Source organism: Phyllobates terribilis, unplaced genomic scaffold (assembly GCF_046119375.1).
Source record: "Phyllobates terribilis strain yellow unplaced genomic scaffold, ASM4611937v1 Scaffold_47__1_contigs__length_9908305, whole genome shotgun sequence".
Taxonomy (NCBI): Eukaryota; Metazoa; Chordata; class Amphibia; order Anura; family Dendrobatidae; genus Phyllobates; species Phyllobates terribilis.
Window position 1 is genome coordinate 6,401,485 of NW_027362807.1, and position 25,052 is coordinate 6,426,536.

Sequence of the window (25,052 nt, forward strand, 5' to 3'; positions counted from 1 at the left end):
TATTGTAGGGACCATATGAGCACATTCAGCGCCACAGAAGGGAGAGAAGGTATATTCATCTAATAAGATATCAGGGTTCTAGGAAGCCAATAGCATCATTACCCTCCACTTTCTCTTACATAATATTTTTCTTCAAGTGATTTTCTAACTTGTCAGCACTTTCTACATATGCTGTCATTTGGCTTGGTAGTTTACAGACCTGGGCAGGTGAGAGTTTGTAAGTTCTATAGAAAAGGAGTTTCAATGTCCAAAGTTATTTGAACAGTTTTTGGTGGAGGAGAATGTTTTGGTATAGATGCAAAATGGTGATCACATGATTGTGATACAGCTAGACTACATGACCGGTAAACCAGCCACAGCCTGTGACTGAGAAGAATCTGTGACTTCTCTGTATTTAGTGGTTATTACTCACCTGGGTAGTCATATGTAGGAATCTCCTCTTTACACCGCTCATCACCCCTCACATATGTCTCTGTAGTATTAATATGGGTCAGATCTTCACCCTGAAAGAAATATTGTACAAGTCACAGACAGATGGAGAAGTCACATCTATGATCAGTAGTGATGAGCGAGTACTGTAATATTCGTAAATCGCTATACTCGTAACGAGTACTTTGTAAAAATTGCGTATTCGTTCCGAATAGCGAGTACAATGTAAGTCAATGGGAAATGCGAGTAATTTTCTGCTAGACCCTATACAAAGGGGCCTGGGGGCCTGAGGAAAAGGCTGAAATGGATGGGAAAGTGATGAAACAGAATGAGAAGAGCCTGGAGAATGAGCCTGCATGCATTTCTGACTCACATATGGTTTCTGGGAATAAGTTTGTCGCAGTATTACGCCATTTTTACAGACACACAAGAACAACTACCAAACCTAACCTAAATTGCATTTAACAGGTCAAAAAGGTTAAGAAACAGTTTTTCCTGCACAATCACTTGTATATAAGGCTAAATAAACCAGAGAAGCCAAAAAAATATCCCTTTTAGCCTTTGTTCACACATACTGCTGTGGCTTTTTTTTTCTTTTTACAATTGGGAGGGCACTGACTTATACATTTTGTAGGTCCCTCTGTCATGAATCATTTTTCAGTTTGCTATTCCCCAGCACTTTACAAGCACAGGTAGAAAGCATCAGTAGGTATGTAGATCTTTGACCTGAGAGGCCTCAGGTGGCTCTGTAACATGCGATTTGGAGGGACAGCTGTTACTTAAGACATTTGGACGGTCCCTCCATCATTGACACTCAGATAGTGGAATACACATTCAATAGCAGTTTACAATGTGCCCATTGTAGCGTTGGGCTTGACCCTCCTCCTCCACCTCCACCACCATGTGATACTGCGGCCCTAAATTCAAATGTTCAGAGGCCCTGCAGTAGGCAGGAAAGCTGAGTTTTGTAAGAGCCCTCATGTGGCCCTGTAACATACATTTTGAAGTGCCCTACTCTAGAGATTTTGGAGGTTGCTCGTGTACATCTGAGAGTGCCCTCACTTGCTCATATTGTAGGGCCCTCACTGTATTATTTAACTCATTTAGGGGCAGGGACTACAGAGAAAAAAAGCCAAGAGACGTGGAGTACTAGAAGGTAGCAGTGAGTACAGCCTGCGATCTTCAGGTATGGCTGAACTTAGTGAACCGGAAAAATAAAGCTGCACTAGTTAACTGGATGACGAGCTCAAATATATCACTTGTGCAAGTCAATGGACAAAGGATATATGGTGCTCCTCTCCAGGATGGGTTGGTGAAGCTTCTCCAAATGGCTCAGAAATTTTGATTGTCAATATTCCCCAGATTATATAGGAAGAGAAGACTTCTTGATATGGTACTACTTGGTCCAGTGCAGAATGTGCATCGTACTTCCAAAAATTACTCCTGGGGGCTGTGTCATAACTGCAGGGAGATTCCTTGACAAGGGCCTCCCTTGTCAAACATTATCTACGATGGAGTACTGTAGTAGTTGTGGCCCTCAATTCAAATTTTCAGAGGGCCATCAGTCGGTCATCAACAGTCAGTGTAAATTTCTATTGAATATGTATCCCCTATCTCAATCACAATGTGAGAAGGGCCTCCAACCTCCAATGACAAATATTAGTTTGGTAGGACCAATATACATTCCAGATTTGCCCACTGCACAATGTGCATAGGGTTTGTAAAAATTAGCCCTATGGGCTGAGTCATGGTTGATGCAGGAAGCCACCATTCCAAGGGTCTCCAATCACAAATCGTAGTTAGGCTGGAGAAGGAATACTGTCCTGGTTTGTCCACTGCACGATGTGCAAAGTTTGTAAAAATTAGCCCTATGGGCTGAGTCATGGTTGACGAAGCAAGGAATCTGTTTATGAGAAGGGGGTGACGTTAACAGCAGTAGCATGAATCTGCATTTTTGGGGAATTTAGGTTGGCTTGCTGTCATCTGGAGGGAATACAAATTGTGGAGATATCCAGTCCTTGTTGAATTTAATCAAAGTAAGTCTGTCTGCATTTTCCGTGGAGAGGCGTCTGAGCCTATCAGTGATGATTTCCCCAGCGGAACTGAAAACATGCTCAGACACCACACTAGCAGCAGGGCAGGCCAGCACCTCCAAGGCATATAAAGAGAGGTTGGGCCAAGTGTTCAGCTTAGACACTCAATAATTAAAGGGAACAGAAGCGTCAGAAAGGACACACGTATGGTCACTTAAAGTAACCCTTGACCATGTTCTGCAACTTATCCCTCCTTAGCATTTTTATAGGCACAGATAGCCCTTGCTGTTTTGTTGAAAATTGACCAATTTGGGCACATTTTCCCTCCACCTTCGTTGGAGCTGGTGTTCATGTCTCTCCCCATTATCCCTTGGTGTTGAAAAGAGCTGGTACCTCTGCCACCAGCATTATCTGAGGGTGATGTTTTCAGCAACTGATCTACAACGGCCCTCTTAAACGATTCCATTGTACAACCCCTGGCAAAAATTATGGAATCACCGGGCTTGGAGGATGTTCATTCAGTTGTTTAATGTTGTTGAAAAAAAGAAGATCACAGACATGGCACAAAACTAAAGTCATTTCAAATGGCAACTTTAGGGCTTTAAGAAACACTAAAAGAAATCAAGATTAAAAATGTGGTACTCAGTAAGGGTAATTTTTTTCAGACCAAGCAGAGGGAAAAAATGATGGAATCACCCTGTAAATTTTCATTTCCAAAACTAACACCTGCGTCAAATTAGATATGCTCGGGTGTCTGCATCTAAAAAGGAGTGATCACACCCTGGAGAGCTGTTGCACCAAGTGGACTGACATGAATCATGGCTCCAACACAAGAGATGTCAATTGAAACAAATGGGTGGATTGGACAACCTTTCAGGGTAGGATCTGATGTCCGTCAGGGCTGTCCTCTTAGCCCTTTGCTTTACGCCTTTGCAATTGAACCCTTCCTTAGAAGGATCGATTGTGGATCGTTGGAAGGGGTTCGGATGGGCAAGGCGGTGCCGGAGGCTATCTTGAGGGTAGTGGCCTACGTGGACGATGTCACCGTATTTGTTTCGTCGCAAGAGGAGGCAATGGTGGTGATGTCAGAAGTGGAGCGCTAATCGGAGGCATCCGGGTCCAAGGTCAACCAGGATAAGTGTGAAAATCTCTGGCTGGGAAGCGGAGATCCCGGGTTTGATCTTCTGGACACCCTCCCCGAACCCAAAGAACACGCCAAAGTCCTGTGCACTGAATTCGTCCAGGGTGATTACCCCATGAAAAACTGGGAAGGCAGAATCAAAGGTGTCGCCCAAAGAGTGGACCAATGGAAGGGTTGGTCTTTGAGCCTGGGGGAAAGGGTTGGCTTGTGCAAAGCTTTCCTGCTCCCCTTGCTAATCTACCTGGGCAGAATCTGTGTCTTGCCAAAGCCTCTCTGGACACGGGTCTACAGTCTGTTCTTCCAGATGCTATGGGGGAATAGACTGAACCTAGTCCAGCGGGAGGTCACTTACCGCACGAGGAGACTAGGGTGATTGGATATGGTGAACCCGGTTGTGTTCCTAGTGAACACCTTCTTGAAAGTTAACGTGGCAAACCTCTGGAAGGAGAGGGCTCCTCCATGGGTATTATCCTGCAAGGGATGGTTTCAGCCATCAATCTTCAGGGGGAAGATTGAAAGATCCTCGCACAGTGCATGGGCATCTCCCGGCTTATGTTACCCCGGTTCTAAAAATGATCCACCGGTGGGGTCTGGGAATATGGGAGGTGAGGTCCCTCCCGAGGAAACTCCTCTATAGGAAGGTCTTGCTTTCTCATTTTCAGAGTCCATTGGTCCTCAAGAACTGCCCAAGTCGGGATCTGGAGTTTGGGTTCAGTTTGTTAAATTCTAGCAGGATCCCCAAGAAGTACTGTGACTTGACTTGGCGCTGCTTCCAAGGTAAGCTGTGTGTAAGGGGCAATTTGAAGTACAGGAGCTCCGAGGACAGGAATTGCTCCCCCGTGAGGCTTGTGCTAACATGCTGGAAAGCATGGAGCACTTCCTGCTTCATTGTCCCTTTAATACAGAGGTGTACAACAGGGTGGGAGCTTCCATTGGTTGGCCACGGCAGGCTACTCTGTCCTATGCCGGGTGGGCCTATGGAGCGTTCGGAGACCTTGGGAGAAGGGACCGAACCACTTTATTCATACTAAGTGTGGTCAGGTATTTCATGTGGAACGCACATGTTTTAGTTTCGACGCAGAGTAAAATCCTAAGTGCAGATGAAGTTTGTAGGAACATCCTAGGTGACCTGGTGAAGGTACGTTCTCTGGAGTATGAAAGACTGGCTGCCCGGAGGGCGGCCCCTCTCTGGAGGGGCTTTTCCTTCAGGGTGCCTTAGTCCGGTAGTACTCCTATATCCAGGTGGTGGGCTGATGTCTTTTGTTTTGTATTTAAGTCTCCTGAATAGGTTTCCAAGCATCGAACATGAGCCTTGGAAAGTGAGCATGTAGATTGCCTTTGCCCTGGCCTCTGCTCAACTTGGTATGGCAGATGCTACAGCCTATAATGTTTTTCTCTGAAGGACTTTCAGAAAAAAAAATTCCACACAGCAGCTGAACGCCCCTTTGCCCTGACTTGGCGCACAGAGGGGGTGCTCTTGGGAACAGATGACCCAGTTCTCACTCTGGGCAAACCACGACCCGTTGGTGCCTATGTTGGTGCTACATATCCATCTTCCTCTGTGTTTCTGCCATGGCTATGCATGCCAACGGTCCAGCTCGAATCAGTGGACTCATCATCGACTACCTCGTCTTCCATCTTATCCTCCTTCCCAGTTGACATTGTAGGCTGACCTGATAGCAACTGTGTCTCATCGTCAGCCTCCACCTCTGGAGACAAAAAATGATGTTCCGCCAAGTGTCTTTCTTCTGGCCATAGGTCCTCAAATACATAAGCATCAAGGCACGCCACCTCCTCTTGTCCCTCTTCAATGCTGCACAGAGCCAACCAAAGGATACGTACCAAACAGATCCTCGGAGTGGCCAAGCTTGGGGTCATATGTCTCATGTTGACTGATAATGGTTGGAGGAAGGAGAACCAGCTTCAGGATTGGATGGGCCAGCCTTCTGTATCCACAGTAGACTGTGTGGTCGTGGAAGATTTGTTGCTGCTTGACAAATGCGTAGAGACCTTGTCTGCTATCCAAGACAGAATCTGCTCCCACTCTTGTGGCTTCCACACACGTTTACGTTCCAGACCGGAAAATTTTTCCAGGAACATAGTGGATGAATCAAGCTTCTTCTGACCTGACACAGACTGAGTGCCTTCTCACGCACAACTGACACGTACCTTAACAAGTCTTTTTGGCATTTTGGGTTTTGTTGACAGAATTTCAGATGTTGATGGCACAAGCCAAGCTAGCTGTCACAGCCAAAATAGTGGTTAAAATGGCCTGGTGCGTGCTTTGTAGCAAGCAGTAGGAAATGTTTGGACTACTGCTTTGTGTATGGCACTCAATGATTGTTTAAGTGGACTAATATGGACAGAAGGCAGGCTGACACCCCAAAAATAGTGGTTAAAATGGCCTGGTGCGTGCTTTGTAGCAGGCAGTAACAAATATTTGGACTACTGCTTTGTGTAGGGCACAAAACACTATTTTTAAGTGGACTAATATGGACAGAAGGTAGGCTCTGACCCCTAAAACAGAAGGGAAAATAGACCGATGCTAAAAAAAAAGGCAGCACAAAATGCTACTTCTGTGTGTGATGGCAAAATATTGCTTTGCCTCTGACAAGAGCTGTTTTAATATGGACACTGGAAGAACACTACCTAATACACTTCCTACCTAATACACAATCTCTCCCTCCTTGTACTCTGACTTTGTTGTGTGTCTTCAGCTCTGAAAAGAGCTATTTTTTGATGGTATTATGGAGCTAGTGAGCGGCTCCTTTAAACACAGAACTAGTATACACTGCAGGTAGTCCTTAAAAGGGCTTTTGTTTTATCAAGAGGCCTAAACACTCTCCCTAGCAGCTCAGCGATCTCTCCCTATGCTTATAGAATGCAGGCTCCAGACGAAATGTGCACAAAATGGCGACGACAGGGCTAAAATAGACCCTATGAGGCTGGGTGGCCAGCCAATCACAGTAATGCCACAACCAAGATGTCTGAAAAATTACTGTGATTGGTTTTAAAGCCCAGCATGTTTAGTGGCTGCAAAGGAGGCGCCAAAACTGCAGGGCGGGACATTCGAATATAGCGAGGCGAGTACACAAATACTCGCAATATAACAAGTACCTGAATACCGTACTATCCGTGCGAATATTAATGAATACACTCACTCATCACTAATGATCAGCTCTAATCCAGCCATCTCCCCCATTCTCATTATACAAGTATAAACCATATAATTCTGGTGGATAAAACAAGACCGAACACAAGCCCTTCACAGCCATATACACATCACAGGAGAGATCTCATGACACCTTATCTCCATGTACCTGATGATCCTGAGGAATATTGTGATCTTCTTGTTTACAGTCCTGAGGAAGAAGAGGACGTGGACATCTCTCTGGTGTTGTCCTCTTACTGGATAGATCTAGAGGAAGCACATACAGGGACTGAATTCATTCTTTACATATAGACAATTATAGGCCATGTGTATTCAGTCCTGTCTATTACCTGGTGATGTGAGGGGCTGGGAAACCTCCATCATGACATCCTTGTACAGATCTTTGTGTTCTTCTAAATACTTCCACTCCTCCATGGAGAAATAGACAGCGACATCCTGACACCTTATAGGAACCTGACACACACAATGATAGAGTTATACCCCCAATCCATTCATAGCTTTACTATAAAATGTTCCAGCATTCTCATTCCTAGCAGTGTCACCTCTCCAGTCAGCAGCTCAATCATCTTGTAGGTGAGATCTAGGATCTTCTGGTCATTGATGTCCTCATCTATCAGGTGGTGAGGTGGAAGCTCCGTGATTGGGCTCAGGGTTCTTCCCCACCATCCCTCAGACAAAGGGTCCTGACAGCGCTCACTAGAGGTCTTCTTCACTACTGTGTAATCCTGATTACGGAGAGACACATTCATAAATCTCCCTCCAGACATTTCCAGAGTCCTCACCTCTCCAGTTTTGTCCATCTGTTATTCCCATAGATAAGAATGATGTAATGTGACGTCATCAGAATCTCTCACCTCTCCAGTAAGCCGGAAGAGGATCTCTAGGGTGAGGAGTAATATTTTCTCAGCCATCTTGTCTGTGTCCATATTCATCTTTAATGCGTAATTCAGGAAAATTCTCCTCTATAGAAGATATTCACTGAGAGGATTCGATATTGTAGAGACCTGAATGAGAAGTTGAGCAGATGTAACATCATAAAAACCCTGTGTAATAATACAATTACTGGACATATTAAGGGAAACATTTGAGGAGATTTATGTTTTACAGTATCTAGTTTTTTTCTTTACATCTACTAATAAAGCCTATATATTTTAGGCCACAGACAACAAGCAGTTTCTTTCTCATAGACTCATCTTCCTTATTGCTAATTCTCATCTCATTTACCAACACTGGAATCGGCATTAGCAATACTGCAGGAGATATTGATTAAGCGTCACATGAGAAATAACTACTTTATGATGAAGACGAAATCTTCATCTTCCACTACGGCTCTATAAACGTATTTGGCCAGAGTCAGTCACTGACTACATCACCACCGGCCGCCTATATGTTTCCCGTCTTCACCGGATTGTCATCTTCTATCAAGTTAGATCTCAGGTCTGATTCACACTTAGAAGTTTGAGGCATTTATAAAAGCTTGTTTGTAAGACCACAAAGACAGGAGTTATTTGATACCAACATTTCCATGTACAGTGTTTTATGGGGTTTCAAAACAAAGTGTGAATCTCAAATTGAAATCATTGTTGTTGAGATTTTGTGTAAATTTCATAGCCTCCTCCTGTGTGCCTCCCCACATCAGGAGGAGGTTGTCGATAAATCGACCGTACCATACGGTTTTTTTGGGCTATAAATTTTGCTCTCATGGTAAATGTGTTGCTCCTCCCTTTTGGACATTAATCCAATGACGGTGAAAATTTGCTGCCCATACTTACTTCCCTCTTTTGTAAAAAATAAGTTAGTAACATAGTTTTTAAGGTTGAAGGAAGACTAAGTCCATCTAGTTCAACCCATAGCCTAACATGTTGATCCAGAGGAAGGCAAAAAAAAAAACCATGTGGCAAACACTAAGCTCCACATTGGGGAAAAAAATTCCTTCCCGACTCCATACGACAATCAGACTAGTTCCCTGGATCAACGCCCTATCAAGGAATCTAGTATATATAACCTGTAATATTATACTTTTCAAGAAAGGCATCCATGCCCTTCTTAAATTTTAATAGTGAATCACTCATTACATCACTGCTCTTACAGTAAAGAATCCCCGTCTGTGATTATGATTAAACCTTCTTTCCTCCAGACGTAGAAGATGCCCCCTTGTCCCCGTCTCTGGCCTCAGAGTAAAAAGATCAGTAGAAAGGTCTTTGTACTGTCCCTTCATATACTTGTACATAGTAATAAGATCACCCCTAAGCCTTCTTTTTTCCACACTAAATAACCCCAAGTGTAATAACCTGTCTTGGTATTGCAGTCCTCTAATAACCTTGGTCGCTCTTCTCTGCTCCCGCTCTAGTTCAGCTATGTCTTTCTTATACACCGGAGACCAAAACTGTACACAGTATTCTAAGTGTGGTCGCACTAATGACTTGTATAGAGGTAAAATTATGTTCTCCTCATGAGTATCTATGCCTCTTTTAATGCATCCCATTATTTTATTTGCCTTTGCAGCAGCTGCCTGACACTGGCCACTAAACGTAAGCTTGTCGTCCACCAATACACCCAGGTCTTTTTCAGCTACAGTTTTGCCCAGTGTGTTACAATTAAGCATATAATTATACATTTTATTTCCACTGCCCAAGTGCATTACCTTACATTTATCCCCATTAAAGCTCATTTGCCATTTATCAGCCCAAGCTTCTAGTTTACATAGATCCTCCTGTAATATAAAATTGTCCTCCTCTGTATTGATTACCCTGCAGAGTTTAGTGTCATCTTCAAATATTGAAATATTACTCTGTATGCCCCCTACAAGGTCGTTAATAAATATGTTAAAAAGAAGGGGGCCCAATACTGACCCCTGTGGTACCCCACTGTTAACTGAGACCCAGTCTGAGTGTTTTCCATTAATAACCACCCTTTGTTTCCTATCACTGAGCCAATTCTTAACCCACATACATATATTTTCCCCTATCCCCATTGTTCTCATTTTATGTATCAACCTTTTGTGTGGAACCGTATCAAAAGCTTTTAAAAAGTCCATATACACAACATCCACTGCATTTAATTGGTTCAGTCCAGAACTTGCCTCCTCATAAAAACTGATCAGATTAGTTTGACAGGAACGGTCCCTCATAAACCCATGTTGATATTGGGTCATGAGGTTATTCTTCTTCAGATACTCTAGTATAGCATCTCTTAGGAAACCCTCCAGGATTTTACCCACAGTAGAGGTTAAGCTTACTGGCCTATAATTTCCAAGTTCAGTTTTTGTCCCCTTTTTGAATATTGGCACCACATTTGCTATACGACAGTCCGGTGGTACAAACCCTGTTATTATGGAATCTTTAAAGATTAAAAATAATGGTCTATCTATGACGTTACTTAATTCCTGCAGTACTCGCGGGTGTATCCCATCCGGGCCCAGGGATTTGTCAACTTTACTGATTTTTAGACGCCGCCGTACTTTCTGATGGGTTAAGCAAGTGACATTTAATGGAGAATTTTTGTTATCACTAATCATGTTTTCTGTCATGCGATTTTCTTGTGTAAATACGGTTGAAAAAAAATCATTTAGCATATTGGCTTTTTCCTCATCCTCATCCACCATTTCACCCAGACTATTTTTAAGGGGGCCAACACTATCATTTTTTACTATTTATGTAATTAAAGAATATTTTGGGGTTATTTTTACTTTCTCTGGCAATGATTCTCTCTGCCTCAATCCTTGCTGCCTTGATTTGCTTTTTTACATAATTTATTTAATTTTCTATATTTATTTAATGCCTCATCACTACCTACTTGCTTTAGTTCCCTAAATGCTTTATTTTTGTCACTTATTGCGCCCCTTACAGCTCTATTTAGCCATAGTGGTTTCCTCCTATTTCTAGCATGTTTATTCCCAAAGGGTATATATTGTGCACAGGTCCTATTCAGGATGTTAATAAATGTCTCCCATTTGCTTTGTGTAGTTTTATGTTTCAGGATATCGTCCCAGTTTATTGCACTAAGATCATCTCTCAACCGTTGGAAATTGGCCTTCCTGAAGTTTAGTGTCCTTGAAACCTCTCTACTACACATCTTATTAAAGGTTACATGAAAATGTATTATTTTGTGATCACTATTACCCAAGTGACCCCCAACTCGTATATTTGATATGCGGTCTGGCCTGTTGGTTAATATTAGGTCTAGCAGTGCCCCCCTTCTTGTTGGGTCCTGAACCAGTTGTGAAAGGTAATGGTCTCTCATAGTTGTCAAAAACCTATTACCTTTGCTTGAACTACATGTTTCTATCCCCCAATGTATTTCAGGATAATTGAAGTCTCCCATAATAATGACTTCTCCTTGAGTCGCTGCTTCATCTATTTGCTTTACGAGGATATTCTCCGCTACTTCCATTCTTTTTGGAGACTTATAACAAACCCCTATCAGTAATTTATTATTTTTTCCCCCTCCCCTTATCTTCACCCACAGGGACTCTACATTTTCATTAGATTCACCTGTATCCTCCCGCAAGACGGATTTTAAGGATGATTTTACATATAAACACCCCCCCCCCCCCCATCGCTTGTTTGTACGGTCATTTCTGAACAGACTATAGCCCTGTAAATTAACTGCCCAGTCATGGCTCTCGTCCACGTCTTAGATATCCCTACCATGTCATAATTATTTTCCAACAAAATTAATTCTAATTCCTCCATTTTGTTGATGAGGCTTCTGGCATTAGTGTACATTCATTTTATGTATCTCTCTGTACCTCTATTCCTTCTTACTTTATTGACTGTTCTAACCCCACCCCCAATTTCTTTATTTGTGCCCAGGTCACTATCTGCACTATCTTACCCACCTATAAAATGAATACCCCCCCCAATCCCTAGTTTAAACACTCCTCCAACCTTCTAGCCATTTTCTCCCCCAGCACAGCTGCACCCTCCCCACTGAGGTGCAGCCGGTCCCTAGCGAAGAGTCTGTAGCCAACTGTGAAGTCGGCCAAGTTCTCCAGGAACCCAAATCCCTCCTTCCTACACCAGTTCTTGAGCCACTTATTTATCTCCCTAATCTCCCGTTGCCTCTCTGGCGTGGCACGTGGTACCGGTAGTATTTCAGAGAATACCACCTTGGAGGTCCTTCCTTTCAGCTTGCAGCCTAATTCCCTGAAATCATCTTTAAGGACCTTCCACCTACCTTTAACTTTGTCATTTGTGCCAATGTGCACCATGACTGCTGGGTCCTCACCAGCCCCTCCCAGTAATCTGTCAACCCGATCAGCGATGTGCCGGACTCGAGCGCCAGGTAGGCAGCACACTGTTCGACGATCCCTGTCTTTGTGACAGATTGCCCTGTCTGTTCCCCTAATAATTGAGTCCCCCACTACCAGCACCTGCATGGCCTGCCCTGCTCTCCCATTTTCCTCTTTACTGGAGCTGACACTCCTCCGGCTTTCAGGGGACATGCCTTGCTGCAGCAGTGCTACCCCTGGACCGTCACTCCCCTCATCTGCCAACTTTGCAAACTTATTGGGGTGTGCCAGATCAGGACTAGCCTCCCTGGCACTCTTCCCTCTACCCCCACTTCTGTCACCCAACTAACAGCCTCACTGTCCTGCAGCTCCCGACTACCACCCTACCCCACATCTACCCCAGTGAGCTGCTGCTCAGTGAGCAGCAGACTCCTTTCCATATTGACAAATTGATTGTCAAAGCAGAAATAATTATGATTTAGAAGAAATGTAACTGACATGATAATGAAATCTTTTATTTCTACTGTATACGTGCTATAGGTATCCAAGTGATAGCTCAGGCTAGTTAATGCTACACTGTGTGGTATGGATGAGCATAGAGAAACACACGTGGTCAAAATTGTTAGTACTCCTCGTTTAACCCCGTACTGGCCAGGGGCATATTAGTACGCCCCAGGCCATCACCCCCGGTTCATCACGGGCTCCGGCACTGAGCCCGCACCGAACCGGGCACATTTCAGCTGATTCTTACAGCTGACATGTGCCCGCAACAGCCTCGGGTGGAATCTCGATCCACCCGCGGCTGTTAACCAGTTAAATGCTGCTGTCAATCTCTGACAGTTGCATTTAACAGGGCCGCACCAGAAGTGTGTCACTTACCCCGCCCATTGGTGACCCCGTCATGTGATCGCAGGTCACTGATGGGTGGGCATGGCAACCCGGGGTCTGCAGCAGACCCCAGTGGTTGTCATGAAAAGATGGCTATGAGCGCCACCTAGTGGTCGGCGCTAATAGCACAGGAGCATTTCGGCTACATAGAGGTGATCTGCTCATCGCCTCTATGTAGCAGAGGCAATCAGACAGTTGCTGCTTCTAGTCTCCTATGGAGACTATAGAAGCAAGCAAAAAGTGTAGAAAAATGTTTTTAAAAATATTAAAAAATGTAAAAAATATAAAAAGTTCCAACAATCTTGAAGGAGTTCCCAGAGATGCTTAGCACTTGTTGGCCCTTTTGCCTTAACTCTGCGGTCCAGCTCACCCCAAACCATCTCGATTGGGTTCAGGTCTGGTGACTGTGGAGGCCAGGTCATCTGGCGTAGCTCCCCATCACTCTCCTTGGTCAAATAGCCCTTACACAGCTTGGAAGTGTGTTTGGGGTCATTGTCCTATTGAAAAATAAATGATGGTCCAACTAAACGCAAACTGGATGGAATAGCATGCCGCTGCAAGATGCTGTGGTAGCCATGCTGGTTCAGTATGCCTTCAATTTTGAATAAATCCCCAACAGTGTCACCAGCAAAGCACCCCCACGCCATCACACCTCCTCCTCCATGCTTCACGGTGGGAACCAGGCATGTAGAGTCCATCCGTTCACCTTTTCTGCGTCGCACAAAGACACCGTGGTTGGAACCAAAGATCTCAAATTTGGACTCATCAGACCAAAGCACAGATTTCCACTGGTCTAATGTCCATTCCTTGTGTTCATTAGCCCAAACAAGTCTTTTCTGCTTGTTGTCTGTCCTTAGCAGTGGTTTCCTAGCAGCTATTTTACCATGAAGGCCTGCTGCACAAAGTCTCCTCTTAATAGTTGTTCTAGAGATTTTGTCTGCTGCTAGAACTCTGTGTGGCATTGACCTGGTCTCTAATCTGAGCTGCTGTTAACCTGCGATTTCTGAGGCTGGTGACTCGGATAAACTTATCCTCAGAAGCAGAGGTGACTCTTGGTTTTCCTTTCCTGGGGCGGTCCTCATGTGAGCCAGTTTCTTTGTAGGGCTTGATGGTTTTTGCAACTGTACTTGGGGACACATTCAAAGTTTGCCCAATTTTTCGGACTAACTGACCTTCATTTCTTAAAGTAATGATGGCCACTCATTTTTCTTTACTTAGAATTTGTATTATGGCAAGAAAAAAGCAGCTAACAGTCTATTCAGTAGGACTATCAGCTGTGTATTCACCAGACTTCTGCACAACACAACTGATGGTCCCAACCCCATTTATAAGGCAAGAAATCCCACTTATTAAACCTGACAGGGCACACCTGTGAAGTGAAAACCATTTCCGGTGATTACCTCTTGAAGCTCATCAAGAGAATGCCAAGAATGTGCAAAGCAGTCATCAAAGCAAAAGGTGGCTACTTTGAAGAACCTAGAATATAAGACATATTTTCAGTTGTTTCACACTTTTTTGTTAAGTATATAATTCCACATGTGTTAATTCATAGTTTTGATGCCTTCAGTGTGTACTCATGAAAATACAGAAAAATCTTTAAATGAGGTGTGTCTAAACTTTTGGTCTGTACTATATTATATATATATATATATATATATATATATATATATATATATATATATATATATATACACACACACACACTTTTGTACTTGGCAGGTCCACATCAGATGTTAAGGAGATGAATGAGAGAGACTAAAGTCCAAAACTAAACTTTTCAATACTTTATGAATGCTTCTTCAGCATTATGCAGAGTCAGGAACTTTCCGGTTACATATAAAAGTATATAACTTTTGTTACAAGCCACAACAGTCCAGTAAACTATTATGGGAAGGCCCATCATCACCTGTGGGGATCATACGGGTTGAGATGTGTCGCTACGGCCCCTCAGAGCTACTCTCAGCTCCCAGTTGATTTGTGAGGACCTCGCTGGCTGAGGTGCATAGGTACAACTCCTCACTAGTACTGTCAAAGTCTATTTGATGAGGGCCACATACTCCTTCTATGGCACTGCATCTTCAGTTCTCCAGAGGTGTTTGGCGACACTTTGGCTTCCTCACTAGTATATACAATTTTTGCTTAAGATAAGGAATCCTTCTTTAACTTAATCTCCTTTAATTAGGCCTACTGTCTACTCAGGGCAAAGTTCTGTACTATCTAAGTAGACCTCCTGGCCTGAGCTTAGGACCTTGACCTGCTCTTGGTCTCCGCTATGCTCCCTGCCTGGAATCCAGATTCCCACTGCCATTATATATTTGCTTTCTTTTAGAACACACTATTTGATGTCTCCCTCCTGGCACACAACACCCTGCAACCAGATGGACTGAAGGTCTGTATTTCTCACGTACTTATCCCTATCTTACTCATCACCAGGAAATTGTTCTCCTGTGTACCCATCTAGCTCAGAATGAGGGCTCTCAGACAGTATGATTTCCTGCACAATTTCGGATATTAAAACACACACTACAAATCCAACCCAGTTCCTGAGGTGTGCTGCTCCGGTCTGTCCATTGTGAGTACTGAGTCTCCATACTGCAGGTGTGATGTAGTGAAGCCATTGTGCCTGCAGTGTATGGAGTCTTAGACTCACAGGCGAAGGATGAATGGTGGATCAGTGAACTTTCGACTCCCTGATTCACTATTTATCCAATGGTATCACTGTCATGGGAATGTGGAGATCACTGAAATTGTGAAGATGGGTAAAGAGAGTGTGCTCGGTGGCAAGCCCTCTCAATTCGTGGGCACCATAGTGGTCGCATGGGCTGCCGCTATTGATGAAACGGTCCTGCTAACTATTTATTTTACTCACTTATATAGCGTCATTAATTCCACAGCGCTTTACAGACATTATGGGCACTCACAATCTAAATTCCCTATCATTGTGTCTTTGGAGTGTGGGAGGAAACCGGAGAACAAGGAGGAAACTCACGCAAACAAGGGGAGAACATACAAACTCCTTGCACTGTTGTGTGGTAAATATCTCATAGGTCCTGAGTTCATTAGTATCTGCACCAAGAATGGGGATAAGGCCACGGCCCCACTATCAGTATTTGGTCAGTATTTTTTCTCAGGAGTGGGAGCCAAAACCAGGATTGGTGCACTTGTTTCTATTATACATTTTCTCTGTTTCTCACCTGGTTTTTGGCTCCCACTCCTGAGAAAATATGATGATTGCTTACCGGTAATTTGATTTTCCAAAACCATGACAGCACCGTACAGAGAGAGAGTGTCGGCCCCCAGGAACAGGAAACCTACCAAAATAAAAGGGGCGGCACCTCTCTTCCTCCCCAATGTGTTTAAAGAGAATAAGAGGTAAACGCCTTGTTAAGACATATATTCATACAACAATAGTTATCAATATTCACCTTATAGTGTTTGCACAAACCAGTGGATTTTTTTTTCCCGAAAACAGGAAGTTTTTGCAGCACCAAAGTAAAAGAGAAGGGAGGTAAGTAGGACGTATACCCTGAGGGGGATCAGGGTCAGAGGCAGAGATAAGGTAAAATTATGGTCATTCTAACTCATCTGGCCATCGTGCACTTAGTAACTGCTTTACCCTTGTTTGCCCCCTGAAAAGAAACAAACATGGCTGAGGACTTTCTCCACTGATTCGTTACCTCAAGGTATTTAAGGATACACCTTCTCACATCTAGGGAGTGAAATTTAATTTCCCCTTGGGTCTTTAGTTCATCACAAAACGAAGGCAGCACTATTTCCTGACTTCTGTGAAATTTAGAGCTTACTTTTGGGAGGAAAGCTGGATCTGGCCTCAATATCACCTTATCTTGTAAGATGTTTGTAAAAGGGGGATTGATTGATAGAGCCTTTAACTCACTCACCCGCCTAGCAGAGGTTAGTGCCACCAGTAGTACTATTTTTAGTGTAAACACTTTAATAGCAGCGGATGAGATGGGTTCAAAGGGAGCCTTGTAAGGGCATTCAGGACTAAATTAAAGGTCCCAGAGAGCTACCGTAGGACTGTCTATAGGTCTGGACGAAAAAGATGCCTTTATAAACCTATATATCCATGGATGATCAGTTATTTTATGATCAAATAGCGCCCCTAGGGCTGATACCTGCACCTTTAAAGGAGCTAGTGGAGAGACCCCTCTCTAGATCTTTTTGAAGGAATCCTAGTATTTCCAAAATGGGAACTAGCTGACTTTAGGGAGTCATGACCCGACTGGAAAATTTAAGAAATTTATTCCAAATCTTTTCATATTTAAGGGAGATTACTTTTTCTGTTCAACAGGAGAGTTGAAATTAAATTTTCTGAAAAACCCCTGTCCGATAACAATCGCCTCTCAAGTTCCAGGCAGTTAGGTGTAATCTGGGAACCTGAGGATGGGTCACCGGACCTTGGGATAGTAGATCTGGATAGTCGGGTGGGATCCAGGGGTCCGAGACTGATATGACTCTTCGCCAAGAAAACCAGGCCCTTTTCGGCCAGAAGGGGGCAATCAGTATTATTCTGGCTTTTTCCTCGCGTATCTTCTTTAATACTATGGGAATCAAGGGAAAGACCGAGAAGGCATTTGCCATGCGAAACCCCCATTCCTGCAGAAGGTCGTCCACCCCGTCTGGTGACTTTCTTGGATTTAGAGAATATAATTTTTCTACCTGATGGTTTTCTCTGGTGGCAAATAAATCTATTTCCGGAAGACCCCAGGCCAGACAAATCTGATTGAAGACTCTTCTGTTTAGAGCCTATTCTCCTTGATTGACTGAATGGCGAATGAAAAAAAAAAAAAAAAAAAAAAAAAAAATCGGTGATGATATTTTCTGAACCCCTTAAGAGGCGGCTTGAAAGTGATAGAAGATTTTGCCCCACCATGGAGAATATTTTCTCTACCTCTAACATTAATGGGTCTGACCTGGTCCCCCTTGGCGATTTAAATAAGCCACTGCTGTGCTGTTGTCCGATAGGATTGCTACATCCTTCCCCCATGCAGTATTTTAAGGTTGACTATAATGCTTTCCTGACTGCAGTCAGTTCTTTTAGGTTTGAAGAACCGCTTTTTAATTTGAAATCCCATAGACCCTGAAACCAACCCCCCTCTAGGTGGGCACCCCAACCTGTTGGGCTTGTGTCCGTGGTGATTACGACTGGATTTTGTACTGTCCATGGGACATTCAAGAGATTTTTTGAATCTGCCCACCAATTTAGAGAATTTAGTGTTTTTGCAGACAGCTGAAATTTGTAGTCCAGCCGATCTCCTACCGAGGTCTGTATTTTCAGGATCTCCCAGTGTAGCCTTCTTGTGTGGAAATGAGCCCACATGTACCGCTGCAATTGTTGCTGTCAGGGATCCTAGCAAGGACATGGCTTCTCTTACCGAGATATGTCTTTCTTGAATATTTGCGATTTTTTGTTTGATTTTTTGAACCTTCTCTTATAGGAGGAAGCAACGCTGATGAATAGCATCCAGGTTGATGCCCAGAAAACTTTGAAGTTGGATGGGCTTGGGTCTTGATTTTTCTTCGTTTACTATCCAACCCAACCTTGTTATGGTGGATAGAACTTGTTTGGCTGCTACAGTACAGGCTTTTTCTGAGTCCCCGACTATTAAAAAATCGTCTAGGTATGGCACTATTAATGTCTTTTTTCCATACATAGGATGTCATTTCTGCCAATACCTTGGTAAAAATTCTGGGCGCTAGTGACTCCCCAAATGGCAGGCACTGATATTGCAGATGCAAGAGGTTGCCTTGGAATTCTACGGCCACCTTGAGATATTGTTGGTGGTCTGGGTGGATTGGGATGTGATAGTATGTATCCTTTAAGTTTATCACTGCCATGAAACAGAAGGGGTGCAAAAGCTTTACTGTCGATTTCAAAGTCTCCATCTTGAATTCTTCTGTTTTTATACATACGTTCAAGGCTTTTAGATTTATTATTGTTCTGTAGGAACCATAAGGCTTTTTTTTTATTAGAAATAGATTGCTGTAAAATCCTCTTCCTTTTTCTAGCTCTGGCACACTGACTAACATGAGTTTGTCTGGTAACTTTATGATTTCCGCTTCTAATGCGATCTGATTTGTCTTGCCTACCCGGGTCTCTATCATCCAAAGTGGGGGAATGGAAGAAAAAATTATTTTTAAGCCTCTGGAAAGGGGATCCGCTACCCATTGAGTAGCGGGCAGCGAGGCCCACTGATGAAAAAACTGCTTTAATCTTCCCCCACTGGTAAACTGGCGTCTTTGGTGTTTGGGAGCTCCTTTGTAGGTGGCGCCCTTATTAAACAGGAATCCCTTGGACTGACTCCTGTCTCTTCTCCAGGCTCGACCCCCTCTTCCACTATCCTCTCTCTGGCTTCTTCCTTTTCCCCTAGTTTTTGACCCGTGAAAGGATTTTTTATATTTTTGAGAGGGAAAGGGAAAAGTTTTCTTTTTATCGGCCGTCTTCTCTAATATGTCGTCCAGGACTGTCCCGAATAAATAGTCACCTTGGCAGGGAATGGCACAATTTCATTTTGGATTGGAAATTAGCTGACCAATTCTTAAGTCAAAGGGCTCTCCGTGCCGAGTTTGAGAGACCACAGGCCCGGGCCGCAAAGCTCACTCTGTCTATTGAGGCTTCAGCCAAGAAGTCAGCTGCTTTCTGGATAGTGGGGAGTGCTTACAGGAGTTGTTCCCTAGGACATTTATTACTTATCTGGGACTCCAGTTCTTGTAGCCACTTTACTAGAGACCTGGCAGTACATGTGGCTGCGATGCTGGGCTTAAAGGAACCTGCTGCTGCATCCCATGTGCCCCTCAGGAAAGTGTCAACCTTTTTATCTAAAGGATCTTTTAGAGAACCTAGATCCTCAAAAGGAAGGGCTACCTCCTTAGAAACTCGGGCAATAGCCACGTCAATCTTTGGGGATCTTTCCCAAACATTAATCAACTCATCTTCAAAAGATTACTTCTGTTTAAGTGTGTTTGGGATGGACACCTTTTTAACTGTTTTTTCCACTCTTTTTCTATCAAGGAAAGCAAGTTTTTGTGGACTAGGAACAACCGATGTTTGTGCTCCTCCAGGTTACTCAACATAGAATCCTGCACAGATCTATGCTCCCTCGGGGTCTCTATCCCCATAGTAGACCTAATGATTTTTAGTAGTTTTGTCGTTTCTTCCACCGGGAAGCAAGGTTGGCCATATTCCCCATCAGATGAAGATGGTTCTGAGCTATCAGAGTCAACTAATTCCCCTGATTCTTCCTTTTCCTTCTCTGAGCTAAGGTCTGAGTGTGTATGCTGTATGCCTGAGGAGGTGGATGGACCCCGAGTATGTCGTATTTCCTTTTTTACAGTGTTTTTAACTTAGTCTTTGATTAAGGTTTTTATCTCCTGAAACAGAGACAGGGATTCCTCCATTACTGTTTTCTCTATACCGGCCCGGCAAAGTTTTTTTAGTGTATAACTTCGGTAAAGCTTCCTTGCATAAGGCACATTCTTTATTTTTTGTCTTGGTCACTGTTTTCCTGGGTCTATTCTAAAATAGGTAATGACACTAGTCAGTATGTGTGTGTGGGCAGTAGAAACACTCACTCCGTCATAGGGCCCTGGAACTATCGCGCCAGGAGCAGGTCTTGGCTCATCTCCTTCAGGTATGTTTGAATTCTCCATCTTCTCAGCAGGGACTGGAACACCAAACTTAGAGCAGTAGCACACTCAGCAATGTTATACCAAGCACACTTCAGCTGATCAGGGACCGACACCATGTGCCACTTATAATCGGTGTGGGAGGAGCAGGGGTTGGTCTCTCCACCTTACAGGGCATACCGCCCTGTAGCCCCCGCTGACATCATATCCAGCATCACTATGACCCCGGAAGTGACCCCGCACGGCACATGTGCCGTTCTGCAAACCGGCGCCATCTTTCTTATGCGCTCCCAATGCTCTGCGCTCCTCTCAGCACCAACCTCCGAATCCGGAGGTGGCCCGCTGAAGTCCTGCGCTCTGGTTGGAGCGATTCCTCCAAGAAAAGTGCCCCCACCTCTTGGAACAGCCCAGGTTTCCCGGGTCAGCACGGCACCAGGAGAAATCTCCCCAGGTATACTGTTCCACCGTAGGCATCCTCTTCCAGGAACAGGAAACCACACTGGGGAGGAAGAGAGGTTCCGCCCCTTTTATTTTAGTAGGTTTCCTGTTCCTGGGGCAGAAACTCTCTCTGTATGGTGCTGTCATGATGAAGGGTAAAACTACTGACTGAATACTGACCAGATACTGATAATGGGCTGTGACCTAAGTGAGTATTTATTCATTAGCCATGCCGCCCCTTAAAATAAAATCTTAAACTTTTTTTAAATACTAGATGGTGGCCCGATTCTAATGCATCGGGTATTCTAGAATAGGTATGCGGCTGACCGGGTGCAATCAGCAGAGCTGTGTTTAAATTTGGGGCCAAAATCACTGATTGGTCGCGTTCGGCAACCGCGACCAATCAGCAAAGCGGTGTTTAAATTTGGCGGCAATATCGATGATTGGTCGCGGGCGGCGGCCACGACCAATCAGCGAACCGTGTTAGTGAGGACTGGAGAGCGTGTTTAAATTTGGCACCAAAATCGCTGATTAGTCGCGACCAATCAGCAGAGCGGTGTTTAAATTTGGTGCCAATACTGCTGACTGGTCGCGGCCGCCGACCGCGACCAATCAGCAGAGCGATGCAGGGCGGGGTTTAAATTTGGCGCCAATTTAAACACGGCAAATTCAAACACCGCTGTGCTGATTGGTCGCCGACGCTGTGCGCGACCAATCACCGATTTTGGCGGCACATTTAAATAGCGTCCGCGACCAATCAGTACAGCGGTGTTTAAATGTGGAGCCAAGATCGGTGATTGGTCGCGGCCGATATTTAAATTTGGCGCCCAAATCGGTGATTGATCGCGGGCAGCGCCAGCGACCAATCAGCGATTTTTAACACAAATGTCCGGACCTTTGTAACACCATGCGGATACTGTGGGGACATCAGCGGCTAGGGTGTGAAAGGAGGACCGGGGAGCGGCGCTGTGGGTCGGGATACTTCTGCTCTGAGCGCCCGCTCATGTCCCGGGTTCTCGGAGCGGAAGTATCCGCACAGGCAGCGGCGCTGACATCCATGCGGCTAGGGTGTGAAGGGAGGACTAGGGAGCGGCGCTGACATCCAATTGGTCGCGGCCGCTATTTAAATGTGCCGCACAAATCGGTGATTGGTCGCCGACTTGGCCCGCGACCAATCACTGATCTTGCGGCCAAAGTTAAACAGTACTGTGCTGATTGGTCGCGGACGCTGCCCGCGACCAATCACCGATTTGGGCGCCAAATTTAAATATCGGCCACGACCAATCACCGATCTTGGCTCCACATTTAAACACCGCTGTGCTGATTGGTCGCCGACGCTGGGCGCGACCCATCACCGATTTTGGCGCCACATTTAAATAGCGTCCGCGACCAATCCGCACAGCGGTGTTTAAATGTGGAGCCAAGATCGGTGATTGGTCGCGGCCCATATTTAAATTTGGCGCCCAAATCGGTGATTGGTCGCGGGCAGCGTCCGCGACCAATCAGCACACTACTGTTTAACTTTGGCTGCAAGATCAGTGATTGGTCGCGGGCCAAGTCGGCGACCAATCACCGATTTGTGCGGCACATTTAAATAGCGGCCGCGACCAATTGGATGTCAGCGCCGCTCCCCGGTCCTCCCTTCACACCCTAGCCGCATGGATGTCAGCGGCGCTGCCTGTGCGGATACTTCCGCTCCGAGCACCCGGGACATGAGCGGGCGCTGGCAGCAGAAGTATCCCGACCCGCAGCGCCGCTCCCCGGTCCTCCCTTCACACCCTAGCCGCTGATGTCCCCACAGTATCCGCATGGTGTTACAAAGGTCCGGACATTTGTGTTAAAAATCGCTGCTTGGTCACTGGCGCAGCCCGCGACCAATCACCGATTTGGGCGCCAAATTTAAATATCGGCCGCGACCAATCACCGATCTTGGCTTCACATTTAAACACCGCTGTGCTGATTGGTCGCGGCCGATATTTAAATTTGGCGCCCAAATAGGTGATTGGTCGCGGGCAGCGCCAGCGACCAATCAGCGATTTTTAACACAAATTTCCGGACCTTTGTAACACCATGCGGATACAGTGGGGACATCAGCGGCTAGGGTGTGAAGGGAAGACCGGGGAGCGGCGCTGCGAGTCCGGATACTTCTGCTGCGAGCGCCCGCTCATGTCCCGGGTGTTAGAACCTTGCTCTTAGGTTTTTTCTATTGCTGGTCACATGACCTTGTTGGCCTATTTAGTCCTGCTCCGCCCTTCTGGCTTTGCTGGACTTCATTGTATTACCACTCTTTAGCTAGCCTGTGCTCAGTATCTAACTCTGTTAGTTTGCTTGGTCTTCGGACCTCTGTGTTCTATATATTTTGTTTGTTTGTCTGTCTGCTACTATTTCTGTTAGGAGGTGTCCATTTTGTTCCCAGTCCCTAGTACTTGTAGGGATTCCTTCCCCACATCTATAGGTCTCCGTACAGACTAGCTGAGGACTTTAGCAGGTCTGATCGCAGGATCAGGTTCCCTGTTACATCGTAGGGATCAAGCTGAGTTCTATCGTAGGGACAGATCTCCTCTCTTTCCTTAGCTCTGGTAGCAGAACATAACACCGGGTTCTTGCAGCGGAAGTATCCGCACAGGCAGCGGCGCTGACATCCAATTGGTCGCGGATGCTATTTAAAATTGCCGCACAAATCGGTGATTGGTCGCTGTCTTGGCCCGCGACCAATGACTGATCTTGGCGCCAAAGTTAAACACTATTGTGCTGATTGGTCGCGGAAGCTGACCGCGACCAATCACCGATTTGGGCACCAAATTTAAATATAGGCCGCGACCAATCACCGATTTGGGCACCAAATTTAAATATCGGCCGCGACCAATCACGGATCTTGGCTCCACATTTAAACACCGCTGTGGTGATTGGTCGCGGCCGATATTTAAATTTGGCGCCCAAATCAGTGATTGGTCGTGGGCAGCGTCGGCGACCAATCAGCACAGCGGTGTTTAAGTTTTGCGCTAAGATCAGTGATTGGTCAGGTCCGAAGACCGCGACCAATCATCGAATCGTCTTGGTGAGGACCGGGGAGCGGCGCTGCCTGTGCGGGTGCTTAGGCTGCGAGAACCCGGGACATGAGCGGGCGCTCGCAGCAGAAGTATCCCGACCCGCAGCGCCGCTCCCCGGTCCTCCCTTCCGCATGAAGGTCAGCGGCGCCGGCGGTCCTTCCGCTGCTACCGGCCAGGAGATGAGTGCCTCGCGCCGCTCATCTCCCGGCTGCATCTCCGTCCCGCAGATGGGTCCGGCGGTCGGGTTCCTTCTGCTGTTGCCGGCCGGGAGATGAGCGCCTCGCGGTGCTCATCTCCCGGCTGCATCGCCGCTCAGCTCCGTCCCGCAGATGAGCCGCTAACGGCCGCCATCTTTTTTTTAGAAATCCCCCGGCGCTGATTGGCCGCTGCTGGACCAATGAGCGACGCGGGATATCCTGGACAGACAGACGGGATAAGACGATTATATATATATAGATATGCATTGAAAACTGGACTAACAACACACGTTATATATATATATATATATATATATATATATATATATATATATATATATATATATATATATATATATATATATATATATATATATATATATATATATACACACACACACATACATACACAGTACAGACCAAAAGTTTGGACACACCTTCTCATTTAAATATTTGTCAGGACTATGAAAATTATACATTCACACTGAAGGCATCAAAACTATGAATTAACACATGTGGAATTATATACTTAACAAAAAAGTATGAAACAACTGAAAATATGTCTTATATTCTAGGTTCTTCAAAGTAGCCACCTTTTGCTTTGATGACTAGAATATAAGACATATTTTCAGTTGTTTCACACTTTTTTGTTAAGTATATAATTCCACATGTGTTAATTCATAGTTTTGATGCTTTCAGTGTGAATATTTTCATAGTCATGAAAATACAGAAAAATGAGGTGTGTCCAAACTTTTGGTCTGTACTGTATATATACTGTGACATCATCACAGGTCCTGTGCGAACAGAGGGATATATATATCCGG

At 45.0% G+C, this 25,052-nt stretch overlaps 1 protein-coding gene across 2 annotated transcripts in view; it reads right to left on the reverse strand.

Moving 5' to 3' along the window:
- The window catches only part of LOC141191555 (uncharacterized), a 278,908-nt gene that overhangs the window by 248,779 nt on the left and 5,077 nt on the right, over positions 1 to 25,052 (reverse strand). For both annotated transcript variants that reach the window (XM_073661463.1, XM_073661462.1), the window contains exons 2-4: positions 7,630 to 7,779; positions 7,318 to 7,500; positions 7,105 to 7,228 (exon numbers count right to left, since the gene is read on the reverse strand). In XM_073661463.1, coding sequence (XP_073517564.1) covers positions 7,105 to 7,228; positions 7,318 to 7,500; positions 7,630 to 7,707 — 385 coding nt within the window. In that variant the 5' untranslated portion in view covers positions 7,708 to 7,779. The remainder of the gene's footprint in view (positions 1 to 7,104; positions 7,229 to 7,317; positions 7,501 to 7,629; positions 7,780 to 25,052) is intronic.